Source organism: Nothoprocta perdicaria, unplaced genomic scaffold, assembly GCF_003342845.1.
Source record: "Nothoprocta perdicaria isolate Ctin4 unplaced genomic scaffold, notPer1 scaffold_62, whole genome shotgun sequence".
Taxonomy (NCBI): Eukaryota; Metazoa; Chordata; class Aves; order Tinamiformes; family Tinamidae; genus Nothoprocta; species Nothoprocta perdicaria.
In genome coordinates this window covers 2,490,336-2,504,186 of record NW_020455888.1, presented here as the reverse complement: position 1 = coordinate 2,504,186, position 13,851 = coordinate 2,490,336, and the positions used below count along the sequence as shown (strand labels likewise).

The 13,851-nt window shown below is 39.5% G+C and overlaps 1 protein-coding gene across 1 annotated transcript in view; it reads left to right on the top strand.

Moving 5' to 3' along the window:
• Positions 1-11,954, top strand: part of UBL3 (ubiquitin like 3) — a 52,143-nt gene extending 40,189 nt beyond the window's left edge. Inside the window, exons 2-5 of the mRNA XM_026049833.1 lie at positions 2,504-2,612; positions 6,062-6,148; positions 9,752-9,829; positions 10,211-11,954. Coding sequence (XP_025905618.1) covers positions 2,504-2,612; positions 6,062-6,148; positions 9,752-9,829; positions 10,211-10,263 — 327 coding nt within the window. The 3' untranslated portion in view covers positions 10,264-11,954. The remainder of the gene's footprint in view (positions 1-2,503; positions 2,613-6,061; positions 6,149-9,751; positions 9,830-10,210) is intronic.
• The last annotated feature ends 1,897 nt before the right edge of the window (positions 11,955-13,851 follow it).

Below are 13,851 nucleotides of genomic sequence, written 5' to 3'. Positions count from 1 at the left end.
AGAATATAACATGTGCCATTATGAAAGGTGGATGATGGCAAACAGGCTTTTGATAAAAAATTGTTTTTTCTAAGTAGAAATTTGTATGGTTTCACCTGAAAATGAGCATAGCATTTAATCGGGTGCCATATTATAAGATGTTGGTTAAATAAGAGAAATTAGAGGTATTGTGAGAATATAAGGACCTAACAGAGGTTATGGACAGATTGAGAAAGAGGGAAGGTGGATCAGAGAGAGAGAGAATTATTGGAATTGCTTATGGACCATCAAATCTCTCTTCCATCTGAGTTATTTCATGACAAGGGGACCTGATTGTACTGCTCAAATTTGTTGATCACATGAAGCTGGAAAAGTACTGTTCACTTAGAGGGAAGGGAATGTTATCCAGATATATTTGTGGGTGGTTTCATAGGAAGTCAAAGGGGGAGATCTCTTATAAGTATTTCTGAGGGACAAAGTGAGGTTTGGCCCACCTCAACCTAAACTCCTTCCTTTCTCTTGAAGGCATAATGTAAGTAGGATGAAATACAGAACCGTTCACCTTAGGGCATTGAAGCCAAAATGTCAATTGAGCTTGGAGGCCGAAAACTAGAAATGATGKAAGTGGAGAAGTTCCCTCCAGCACTGAGCTACCTGGGCAGCGTGGTTGTGGCCTCTCTGGAGTGCTGGCAGGCAATCAAAGGGGATATTTCCAGGAGAGCAAGGAAATCACTTGTGTGCAAGCATCTGCTGAGACATCAGCCAGTGTGCTTGAGAAATAGTCGTCTCTTGTGAGGGGAGAGAAGTGTTTGGAATGGAGACATGCAACTGCAAACTACCAGGCTGGGTGAAGCAGAGCTTCTCGAGGGCTGCGAGGGCTCCAGGAGCTCGTCCTGGGTAGCCCTGCTGAAGAGCTGCCTCCGCGAGCGTGCCCTGTAAATCCCCGGGGGAGGCAGCTCTGGGGGTTAAAAACTCTTTCAACTGRAAGATAATATAAGCAAAACAAGTGGGCAAGTCTGGACGCTGCTGTATTTAGGCTTGAAGGTTCTCATTCATCAGAGCAGGCTCGGTTTTGGAATAAACGGTAGTAGTAGAACTTAGTCTTTTTTTTTTTTTCTCCTAAATCGTGGTAAGATTTGAAAGTAATTCTTAATTATTCTAGAAATAGCGAAGGAAATGCAGTCTTCATGCTTCTAACCAGGTTTATTTTGAATTGGCTGAAAAACTCCTTTGATTAAACAGCACTCCCACAGTTTCTGCCCTTTAAGATATTTGTGGATTTTGTTTTTCCCTTGTTACGTGCAGACAGTGAGAGTGTGAAACTGGCCATGGGCTTTGCCCCAGAAACAGCATCCACTTGTGTTCCTGCCTGTGTTCATGGTGGAGATTTTATTTTCTGACAGGAGCTGAATGGGAGGCAGGGAGGGGAAGCTGCCACCTTATGATAACTCGTTTTTGCCCTTGCAAAAATTTGCCCTTATACCTTGAAATAAAGACTGAATGTTTTTTGGAGGGCATCCTTCTTTCCACTAACATGGATAGCGTGTGCAGGATGATGGAGATCCTAATTTAGATGCCTCCATTAGGTGTTAAAGATGGGAGGTGTGAATCGGAGCCAAAGTGTTTAGAAGGGAACAGATGATCTATCTGGCAAGCTGCTGGCATGAACAGGGGATGGATAAATGAAGCAAGGCTGGGTCCTAAGGTGCTGACATCTTCATCCKTGCTGAAATCTGAAAGCTGGGCACAAATGTCAGGATTTTTTTTTTCCTTTTATATTTGATAKAGAAAAGAAAAAAATCCTAAATTCCAGCAAGAATGAACTTTCTGGCAACTTAAGATGACTTTTGCAGTCATGCAGTCTGACTTTTCACTGTTAAATGCCCGCTACCCCCATAATTTTTAACCCCACTAGCCATTGCTTGACGAGCCAAAATTTATTTTTTCTTGCGATGTCATAATGAACTCTTATGCAGAATATTTTAATGCTATATAGGAAAAGGATTGCAGTCAGTAAGTTCCAGTTAGAAGGGAAGATTATGGCTGAAGCTGCTGCTCATTAGATAAAAGAAATTAAACATTTTTTTTTTTAAAGTGATTATATTTAACTGTAGGGAAGATAACTGTTTTCCTTGTAGCAACAGGCCAACTTGCAACCAAATTTTGCGTTGGGAAGATGGATTTGGAGATGTGTGGTAGGTSCCCCCTAGGCAGGGTGCCATTTAGCTCCGTGGCATTTTATAGGAGATARTGAGTATGAAATCAGTGTAGGAAATACCAGACTGGAGGGAGTTTTAAAAGCCCTATTTTATACCGTTAGGGCTTTCAGTGATACTCAGAATGYAGAGATGCAGATTTCCATGGGGTTTTCTTTTGTTGTTGTATGTGATGTTTTCTGTCTGTTTTTGACTTTTTCCCCCATGAGCCTTGAAATTCATTCAAGAAGATTCACTACCAGTGCTCTTTGACTCTTCTATCTTAAGTCTTCTATGTCTGTTTTCCCAATATTGCCTTTTCTTCGCAGATAAATTTGCGCCTCATCTTGGTAAGCGGCAAGACGAAAGAGTTCCTCTTTTCCCCCAATGACTCTGCTGCGGATATYGCCAAGCACGTGTACGACAACTGGCCCATGGGTGAGTAGCTGCGCCCGGGTCTCACCTGCCCTCTGAGGAGCTTCCCTGGCCTTCAGCTTCAAGTGCTCATTAACTTACCCGGTTTCAACATTCAAATTAAATATAGAATCATAGAATGCCCAAGGTTGGAAGGGACCTCAGAGGTCATCGAGTCCAACCCCCCTGCTCACGCAGGGTCACCTAGAGCACGTGGCACAGGGCTGCATCCAAGCGGGTTTTAAAGATCTCCAAAGAAGGAGACTCCACAACCTCCCTGGGCAGCCTGTTATTTATTTTGCACCATTTATTTTGTGTAGAAACACTATTTCTCTAGTCTTCTGTCCCTGTTGTTGATCAATTTTGAGAGAGGTTCTAGTAGGATGCGAGAGGAGTTAGCAAAACTCTTGTGTGAGGACAAACTATGGAAAATACGGCATGGCTCGGGAATGAAATTGAATTTCAAGTACTTCTTGCTGTCATATCTTGGCAAGGATCTGTAGTAATGATAAATTTGGGGGGAAAAAGCAAATATGAAAAACACTTTAAGAGGCATTAAAAGACAGAGGGAAGATGAGGATCTTACAGGAGATATATACACAGATATATGTGATACAGGAGATATATACAGGAATATATTTGTTGTTGTGCAAGACTATTAACTCTGGAAAATGGAATTCAAAATTCAAATGTGTATTCAAGTATGTGAATAGTTCCATAAAAAAGTGTTACTCTTCTTCTTGACTGTGATTTCATGAGAAAATAGCTAAAAGAGAGCATTACATATGATGGGGAAGAAAAAAAAATGCTTCCTGGTACAGGACTTCATTTGCTTTACTGGTTCATTGCTTAAAAAGGTCTACTATTTACACAAAATAAAACATTGTAACATATATTTCTGTGGTGCCTTTGTCAAAGCAGTAGAATGGATGATAATCCAAACTACAACGTTTTGCATTGCTAATCTGTACTGTGGGCCTTAAACTAGAAGAAAAAGGGTTGTGGGAGAGTTGGTTTCTTGTAGCATTATATATTTAATAAAATATATAATGAAAGGAGGAGCTCCAAGTCCTATTAAATATTTGATATAGATATGCAACWTTTTTATTCTAATTTTTATCTGGTTAGTGTAGCATCTGTATGTACTTTAGTGGGAGCAGAAGACATGGTTGTCATGACCCAATGTTCTTCCTATACCTTTATTTGAATTAGTAGTGACAGAACAGTTTGCATTTTCAGGACTGTTCTTGAATAAAATGAAAGTTTTCAGCTTGAGAAGCCTGTATTGGAGCTGGTTATATGCTTGATAGTTTTGTAATACAGGCTAAAAAATAAATGTTTTTTATGCTTTCATTTTTTGCACCAGAACATCTAGTTAGCAACACTTCATCAGACTCATTTTAGGCTTAAGTTAGGCTATCAAATAATGTATCTATGTAATAGACTTTAGTTAATATATCACTATTAACTAGCACTAAATAATGAAGGAAAGTATATCATAATAATAAAAAAGGCGATTTCCTAGGAAAACAGATGAAGAATATGAGCGATCATAACCTCAGAAAATGGTTGCAAATCAACATATGGGAGCTCGATTCATCTCTCCTTTACACTGTAGCAAAGGACCTCAGCAGAGTCATCAGTTTTGRTGGAGCTGATGTGGATGGAGTGGATGGAGTCTCCTGGATGACCAGGAGAGCCCCAGAACGGGAGCACGGCTGTGTGTTTGGGAGCTAGTTCAGGATCTATTATCTGAATGTGTTCCTACCCGCATCCAGTCCTCCCAAGCTGTGGAAAAACCTGAAGGATCCAGATTCTGCGTTTGTATTTGGGAAGAAAGCCAGGCTTTAAAGTCTCTTTTTTGAAGAAAAAGAAAAGACTGGCTGTGGGAGCCTCAGTGCAAATATCTAGTATCCCAAAGGAGCACTCCACATCTTCTTGATGAATATTTGATTTCCAAGCAGAGAAGGGTAGTGTCAGCTAAAAAGACTGAGGAAGAAGCTGTTTCAGAATAGGCTGTAGACATATGAACATTTATTTGTTTGCCAGCTAGCTTGCCTCGGAGCGAGAGTGCTCTCTAGCACGGGCCTGAGCAATCCTGGTGGGGGTTATATTATTGCTGGTGAGGAAAACACAAATAACCCTATGAAAAGATTTTCGTTGCTGTTATTTTGACCCGTCAGAATCTTGTGGAGAAAAGGCAAAACATCCTGGAATGTGTTGCCCGTGATGCATGTGAGCAGGGTTAAGCCAGGCCTCTCTGCCACCCTCCTCTGCTGGGTTAACTCATGTTAAATAAGGGTTTCCTCACACCTAGGAGGAAACATCCAGCTTTCCTCTTTCCTTGGACGGATTTCCTCTTTCTTCCCTCACCCCGAGGACACAGCTGCGCTCCTCCTCTGCTGTCTTGTCCTCACCAGATGCTTCGTGCTTTGGTTTCTTGTTTTGTTTTTTTTTTTCCTTTTCTTCCCCTCTTTTGTTTTTTCCCTTTTTTCCCCCCCCTCTTCTAAATGCCTCCCGTTCTCTCCCTCTCAGTCCTCCTCCTTTTGTGCTGCCAGTTGCCACTGCCTGCCTGTTAATTGTATGTTCTGGGTAAAGCGGCTGGTTCCTCTTGTCTGCTCTGATCCCTCGCTGAATATTCATTGTGGCCTCTGAGCACTACAAAAGCCCAAAAGGGGAGCGTTTGTGAGCAGCTGGTACCACATAGCTGCTCAGCTAAGAAACAGAGGATCCTGTATTCCCAGAGAGCCAACTGGAATTCAGCATTTACAGGTTTATGATATTTATTCTGAAAGCAAAGCGTGTATGTATTGTTCACGTTGTGACAAGGAACGGTAAAAGAGTAGGAAATGATCTTTAAGGTTTATAAATGATTTATAACAGCTCAAACGCAGGAAACACRTTACAGGAAAATGACTGCCTGCCTTTGCCAAATCACTTTTTTTGCCGCATATACAGATGATTCTGGAAGGGTTTTCTCAAAAGTGTCATTAAATGTCTCCTCTGTTGAGTTCTCTGTTCAGCCTCTGCACAGCAGCTGGGGCTGCCCTGTTCAGGGTGCCCTCCAGCCCTGTCTCTCCCTGTCCCTTCCCTGCTCCTGGGTCACGTTTCCCAGAGATGACTGGGCCGGCCAGGAGGCTTCATTAGCCACGTGGATATTGAGCCCGAATGTAAACAGGAAGCAACTTGTATTTACAAAGTATTTCTTGGCCGACTTGTGTAAGCATCAAGTATCGCAAGCTATTTGTGAATAAGTGAATAGCATTTATGTGAAGAACCTAAAGTAATATGTTAAAACCCAACATCAAATGATAAATTTAAGAATAGATCCTTAGGAATATGCTTCAGGATATGCTCTCCTTAGTGTTTAATGTGGAAGAGTCGTCTTCTAGTTTTTTTTCTAGGCAAAGGTGAGAAAAATAATAAATGATGTTTTTATTACTGTGTAACAGTGAAAATTCATTTCTTTTCAGATTGGGAAGAGGAGCAGGTCAGCAGTCCAAATATTTTGCGGCTTATTTATCAAGGGAGGTTTCTTCATGGCAATGTCACACTAGGAGGTAATGACAATAAGTTCTATTTTACAGGTTACCTGGGCAGAAGAAATTTTTATTTAAAATAGAGTAAATATTACTTTGTCGTTCAGCATCTCGATATGATTTACTATATACTATTATGCTACTGCATCAAATGGATTTGATGGATTTTGGGGGTATTTATTTTGTTTCTCTCCTGTTATATTTAGTTGTCAGGCTTCAGAAGGTGTCACCTGGTAAGTTAGGTCTCTTGCATGAAGAACAGCAATGCTGCTGGTATTTATCATCTTACTGCCTGGGATATTTTGGAGCATTTTTCTTACACCGCAGCTGCAGGGCAAGCCACTGCATAAGCACCTAGGAATTTAAAAAACGTTGGGTAAAGACTATGATAGTTGGCTAAACAATACATGAAATCTTAGTGCAATGACGAAGGATGCCTGGGAATGGGAATGAGGGGCAGCATTCCTGCTGTCCAGTGCTCTCCCAGGGATACAATCCCATAGCTCTGTGAAGACCCAAGTCAATGGCTCCCCTTGTTGTGCTGAGGAAACACAACTCAACTGTGCCCCCTCGCGGCACGCGCTTTCCTGACCTTGTGATGAGGAATAGGAAACAAAACTGGAACATTTTGTCTTTCTGTAGCTGAAAGCTGCTACTATGTATATCGAATATATCACTGTTTATACCAAATGAGACTTTTTGTGCTGATCTCTACTTAATTCTCTGTGTACTGATTATATACGTTTGTGTGTTTGTACTTGAATGCAATATAGAAGGGATAATGTCATATGAAACCACTAATGAAGTGTTTTCTGAAGCTAAAATAAATCTAAAATGAAATTTACCACTTATAATAACCTTTCCTTTAAGTAGTGGCAGGGATAATACAGCCATTGATTAGCTTTCAACATTACTGATATCAGCTGGTGATGGGCCTTTAGAATGCATTAACCCTCCATATAAATCCATTTTTAATGTTGCTGTGTATATCAACAAGAYCACTGTAAATTCAGCTGAGTGAACCCTGATTTTTTCCCTCGCCCTGCAATTGCAATTTGCGTGTCTGTGTGRTGCTGATGGGTGCAGCCCGCAGGAACTGGGCTAGAGTTGAAAACCAAGTGTGTTAGTCACAGATAGGATCCCAAACTCTGGAGCCTGACCTTAGCTTTTCCGCACAAGRATAGCTCAATGGCACTTTCTTTGCCATTCATCTCTGTTGCACCAGGACTTGCTTCCCTCACTGATATCTTTTAAAACACAAGCCACTYTGAATATTTGATTAAGGAGTTATACTGAAAAATAATAGCTGCGTGCTCCTCCTTGCGTTAACCCAGGGCTCTGGCTTTTGAGCACATACTTGGGCTCAGGGCATTTTATTTCCTTGTTAATCATTCACGCATTGCAACTCARTCATAATGATTTCACCCTAAGGATCTTACATGTACAGTAGAGTTCTTCAAAGGTCTCTTTATTGCTCTATTGTTCTAAAAAAATCCCTAAAATGTTGGCTTACTTCAGTRCTAACAAGTTTATCTGGAGTAAGACTATGCAGCTGAAAGGGGAGCAGRGACCCATGAGGCAGTTTGAGAGGCTGTTACTTCACTTTGAGGTATCCACTTCATGTAACCCTAACTGAACTGGGTATTTTTGGAAAAGAAAAAGTAGAATTCCCCATCAAACACAATATTTAGTTTCTTCTGCTCTTATAATACAGTTTCTTTAAGCCTTTCTATCAGTCACTTATAACTAGTGTTTTATTTGGTTTAGGTGATTAGGAAATACTGACTGGAATTTGGACTTAATCCGTATTGAAAGACACTTTAGCAACTAGGGAAACAAAATTCAAAGGAAACAGATTTTATTTTTTTTTCCCCCTCAGAGTAGACTTTCAACCAAGTTTAAAGAATGGTGCTGCAAGATTCTAGTTGTTACCTAATGTTTACGTTTCCGTGTAAAATCTTACAACCCTGAAGCTCCTTTACTGGACAAACCTCAAAAAAAGGGAAAAATTGTTAAGAAAATAAAGTGAAAAAAGCTATTTTAAATAAACCCTGTCCTAGACCACCATGTGTTAGTGCATATTCTGAATGGCTTGAGCCTACATGTGCAAGAGAGCTAATAGCACTGGAAGTGGTGGCAGAGAATTGAGCTCTGTGAAGCCCSTTGTGCCTCGCTGGCCTCTGCCTGGTTGCTTCCCGTCTGTGCACACCAGAGTTGGTTGTTCAGCTTCCAACAGGAAATTTCATCTGGGCTGCAGTTTGCACTTGAAATAATATTTCATAGGGAGGTGACGCTGTATGTGTCAGTGCTGTTTCCAGCTAGATAAAGGCARTAGGCAATGTTTTGCTTTCTTATTTGTGAATAAAGCAGCGACAGAAACCCCSCCACACACACGTGTATACTCATCAAAAAAGAGGGTGGAATTCTGACAGAAAATCTGGAATAAAAATAGAATTAAACAGATGGGAAAGGAATGAAATAAAGACTCAGCTTAAGGGAGAGAAAGAGGTGAAAGAAGGAAGGCATCAGAAAAAGGTCACTGAGCATCCCTGGGAGTGCGCTGACTTTGTGCTCCCAGGAATTGCTGAAAGGAATCTCTGTATGAACTATGCAACCTATTAGCTGAAATTAATTAATTGAAATATTAGCATACTTTAAACTTAACTACTACAAATAATTAATCTCCACTGCTCARTAATCAGGTCTCCTCAAATGTCTTGATATTATGTAAGATAGCCATAATGTGATTAGCTTGTAATATTGTGATCTTTCTGTAATGGCTTCTTAGGAGTTTATGTAATAAAGAAAAGCCCTTTGCACCGAGTTTAACTGACTTAATATAGCCTTGGTGAAGTTCTCGGTTGTATCAAAGAATCATGTCCTCAAAATACTTTATCCATTTCAGTCTTGCAGCTTTTAGTAGCTCCTCGTCTCAGGCACAGACTGTGCTTCAAGTCGAGTCACGGTTTTTTTAGTTTAGTTTAATCATTTTAGTTTCAGAGCTTTCAATAGTTTGTTCTACTTACTGCTAACTTTGTTATGTGTTTAAAAAAAAACTCAGATAAGCAGCATAAGGAGAAATACCTTATCTGATGTGTTTTTAATTTGATTTTTTTTCACATGATGCTGACATCATAGGTTAATACTAAAATGTAAGATGCAGACATATTTCAGAAAATCTGCATGATGAAAAGAGCAGTCATGGCTCTTTTTGCTTGTTTGTTTTGTATTTATTTGTGGTGGTTTCYTTTTTTCATTTTGAATGTTATAATGTAGGGCTTGAATTAGCCATTTGCTTGTATTGTTTTGTGTAGAGGATGATTAGCACCTGAATCTTGGCATTGATGCCTGTGTTAATTTTACTCATAGGAGGAAGAATAAGCTTCATAAGGGGAACATCGTTATCTTTAGGAACATGGTGCTTTATAGGATTATTACCCTGTCCTAAGACCCTACTCTGTACAGCTTTTGTCAGATGAAATGCCTTTGGAGATAATTATTAAGAAAGCACTTCAAACTTCACAGGAGCTAAACCAAGAAAAGCTACAATTTCAACTGTCTATATGTCTTACATAAAGATGGTATCTTTGAAATATTAATAAATCTCCCTTTCTCCTTTTGCAGCATTAAAACTCCCCTTTGGTAAAACAACAGTGATGCACTTGGTGGCTAGAGAGACGTTGCCAGAGCCAAACTCTCAAGGTAGGCTGTGCTCCAGAGACACAAGATGGAAAGGTGTTTGGAACTGTCATGGGCTTTGGGGATAGTTCATAGCAGGGAAGTGTCCGCATGGTCCATGAGTACTTCATATGTTCATAGAAAACAAAGAAAGGAGAAACTGCAGTATTTGTATAGACTGCAGAAATGAACCCAGAACCCCTCAGAACCCTTAGGAAGCTTTAGCTTTTATTGTAGAAGTATTCCTGCTTTTCACATATATATATATGCAAGTATTTAATAGTAATARTAATAATAAAAAATCCTTACAAATAAGGTGGTTTTATTTTTTTATCAGGCTTATTCATGCGCAGAACAACCTGCTTTAGAAATCGCTTGTAATCAAGCCCTTTTTTTGTTCCACAGGTCAAAGGAACCGTGAAAAAACTGGAGAAAGCAATTGCTGTGTAATCCTGTAAGCCCTGTTAGCTTTACCTGCTAGGTGTGATGTAATATAGTCGTTGTCTTTCATGCTGCTGGAATAGAAGAGGCCCTACCTTGCTTCAAACACCTGTAGGAAGAGCCTGTCTGTAAATCCATGGAACTGAAATATTACATGAACACTGTCACGTTAGTCTTTTTTCCTCTTCAAAAAAAGAGAAAGCTCTATGAACATTTTCATTGATTTTTTTTTTAATTCCTGCTTTTTGTTTGTTATATCATCTTACAGTACATCGGTTCTTGACTGAATTAAGTCTCCAGAAAAGTTAATGCGTTATTTTCCATAGCAGGAATTATTTTGCTACAGCAAAAAGTCTCCATTAACCGGATCTAACCAGTGAAGCTTTCTAGATGCAATTTGCACTAAGTGTGGTTGACAGTACGTTTCTCATCCACAACCTCTAACAATAGTTCAGACACTTAGGAATAACCTACAATGTATAATGCAACACTGGAAAAGAGCATATCTGTAATTAAAACAAAATGTCATGCCTAAACGGAAGGGAAAAAAAACTGCTCAAGTCAATTCTACCTAAGTCAACCTTGGTGGCCGAACTGGCACAGCATACTAACTAAACCAAGCCTAACTAGAAATGTTTTAACTGCAGCAAACGCAACTATGTGCCTGTAATTTAAAAGCACTCTGTAGAGGGCTGATGAAACCGACCTGCTTTCGTTACTACCGCGCGCACTCTCATCTAGCTCGTGTGGGGAGTGCTTATTCAGACAGCACAAGCAAGTGCAGAGAGTGCATTTCCTAGCCTTAATATGGGAGGGGTAATTTCCTGTAGTTCATAGGCTTTTATTACTGTGCATAAATGTTAGAAGTCATCATTTACTAATCAGTTTTATGTATTTGAATATTGGCAATTGGTGTTTTTTCGGTCATTTTCTCATCTGTACCTTAGTGTCCAGTGTCATGCTTACTCATTAGAGACTTCAAAAGGATTAAAGTTTAAAAAGAAGAAAAAGCAAAACCTTCTGCCATAGTTACTAGTTCTGTTTCTTTCTGTAATCTGCATTTGGTATTAGTGCTTGCAATTGTATTAAAATCAGAAGCTGATTTTTTGAAGGCATACATAATTAAAAAGGATGCCATTCTTTTATTTCATATCAATAATTTAAATGTTGATATGCTAAAGAAATTTGCACAGCACTAAAGCATGAGCTAGTTTCATCTAAACCTGTAAAAAATATAAAAGATTTTATATTTTTTCACTGGGGAGGAATTCTTCCTGGCTGAAATTACAAATATGTGTAGAATATATTTAATAAAAATCTTATAAAATACATAACTATAGAAGTTAAATATAGATTGGCGTGTAGTATAATAGAACAATATTCCATATAAATAGCTTTAGCCTTTAAAAAAACAATGAGTCACAGGTTGACATTGTGTTCTTGTACTTAAGTGTCCACAACTCTTACAGATGTTCAGTGTAATCGTTTTTCGAATGATCAGCATCATTCAACTGTAATCGGGTTATTTTATCCATTGTTACTGCTTTGATGAAATGCTTTATATGCAGTAGATTTACAAAAATATTGTTCATACTGATCAGAATTAAATTTGTATAGAGCAGAGTTTTAAAACAAATTGTAAATAGCACTAAACATTTTCTTTCTGCAACCTGTACTGATAGACTCTTCTGTAAACTAAATAAAAGAATATTGTAGTGCATTGTGGTGGTGTTTTAAGGGTTATTGTTGGATCGTTTTCAACCTGGAAGATAAATAAGGACTGCATTTTATTTAAAAAAAGGGTATTATTTGCCATGGGCATGGGCASTTACTGTGGAGTGGCTCATGTACCTCATGAACCCCATGCACTTCTGGGCTCCTCCTGCAACTGCTTTTGCTTACAGTGCAGAGAACCTTCCCCCYGCTTAGGGGTCGGGATCTGAGGTAAAAGCAGTGTTAGGTATTCACTGCGTAAATGAATGYCTAAGGGGGGCTTGCTTTTTGTCTGCAGTGCAGTTCATTTTAACAGCCAAGTGTCACAAACCCAACATTTTCTTAGAAGGTTTGATAAACATCAGTTTAAGAAAGCAGATAGGATGCACCTTACCATCTTTAAGTGCAACATCCYTACTCCAAAATGCTGCTTAAGTAACAAAGGTTCATGTGGGAAATGGTAACTAAATACAAGAAGAAGAAATGAGCAGAGGCAGGACCTGTTTTATTAGTTCAACAGGTCTTTAAGAGACCACGATCTCATAGAATGAATGTTGGAAACGCGATCGTGGTTTGAAAAGAATAGCTTGATACTTAGCACAGATGAAATACATTAAAATCCAGTTACTTCTAATTAAAATGTGCCTAGTTTTGAGTAGCGAAAAATGTGGTATTTGCTTCTCTTGAAGAATGAAGCATGTACGTGCATGTGCCCAAACAAATGCTTAGATCCCACTTGGCATTTAAAGCGTGCGCCTGTCAAGCTGCAATTCCTGCAGAAAGCAGGCAGGCCACTTGCCTGGATTTCTCTGCCAATTCTCAGTGTTCTGCCTGTTCCAGAACATTTCTGTTGTTTTAGGCTGGGGAGAAATTGTGGAAAAGAACTGCTAAAAGATTTGTACTTTGTTGCAAATTATAGTGCCTATTTATTAAAATAAAACCAAGTAGTCCTTAATCCCAGATTCCTCATCCCYGCTGAAGCTTGCAGCTGTGTTACTTCTCTATGGCAGCTGGAACCAAGAGACTATTTGCAGAGTGTAAAGATTAAGGCAAGGACTTTACAGGGTCAGGCTGCTGGGTGCTGTGGTAATGTAGTGGGTTTTGTACATCAGATTTTAACTGTTAAAAATGACATTTTCCCCACAGAAGAATTCCTAGATACTGTTGAAGAAGGAAAGAAGAGGAGGAATTGGAATTTTTTCTATGCTGACCGTGGTGTGAAGGGGCTGTGCCTGTCTCCCGTGCCGTGGTGTGTGTTACCAGCATGAAGCAGTGTGAGCACACGAGGAACAGCATTGAGTATCGGTGTATGTGCACTGGGTCTTCTTTCCTAAATGATAGCACAAGTCTGACTGTTTCCATAATCCAAGGGACTTCTCCCATGCCGGAGGATGAGTGCATAGCTAGTGCTTTTAAAATGTTAAAGCATTTGCTTTACAGGAACTTACTGCTTTGATATGAATCCAGTACTGATCTCTGCAGTCTCTGAGTGCTTTTCCTTAGTGCTTTGCATCTGCAACAGGAGGTACAGTGCCTTAATTTTAAGGGAAAAGATATAGTATTGGGAAGGAGCCTTCTTCCTCTTATGGGTGAAGGAGGAGGATGGAAGTTAGTCATAGACTGGCCAACAGGCAGTTGCTGCTGTTGCTTTCTGCTGTTACTCTTTGGGGAAATAAATCCTGTGTATTTTATGGCTCAGTATGGACTTGGGTTAGATCTGCTTTGCAAATCTAAGTTCAAGAAGCAAATAGGAAGACTGATACATTTCTCTATGTTAAAGTCTCGCTACTATGCTAATCAAATGGATAGTTTGAGTTTCGTTTTGCTACATGTCCCTTTTTACTTTAATGCTTRCACCACTAACAGCAGTTGTGCTATTGAATCTGATGGGA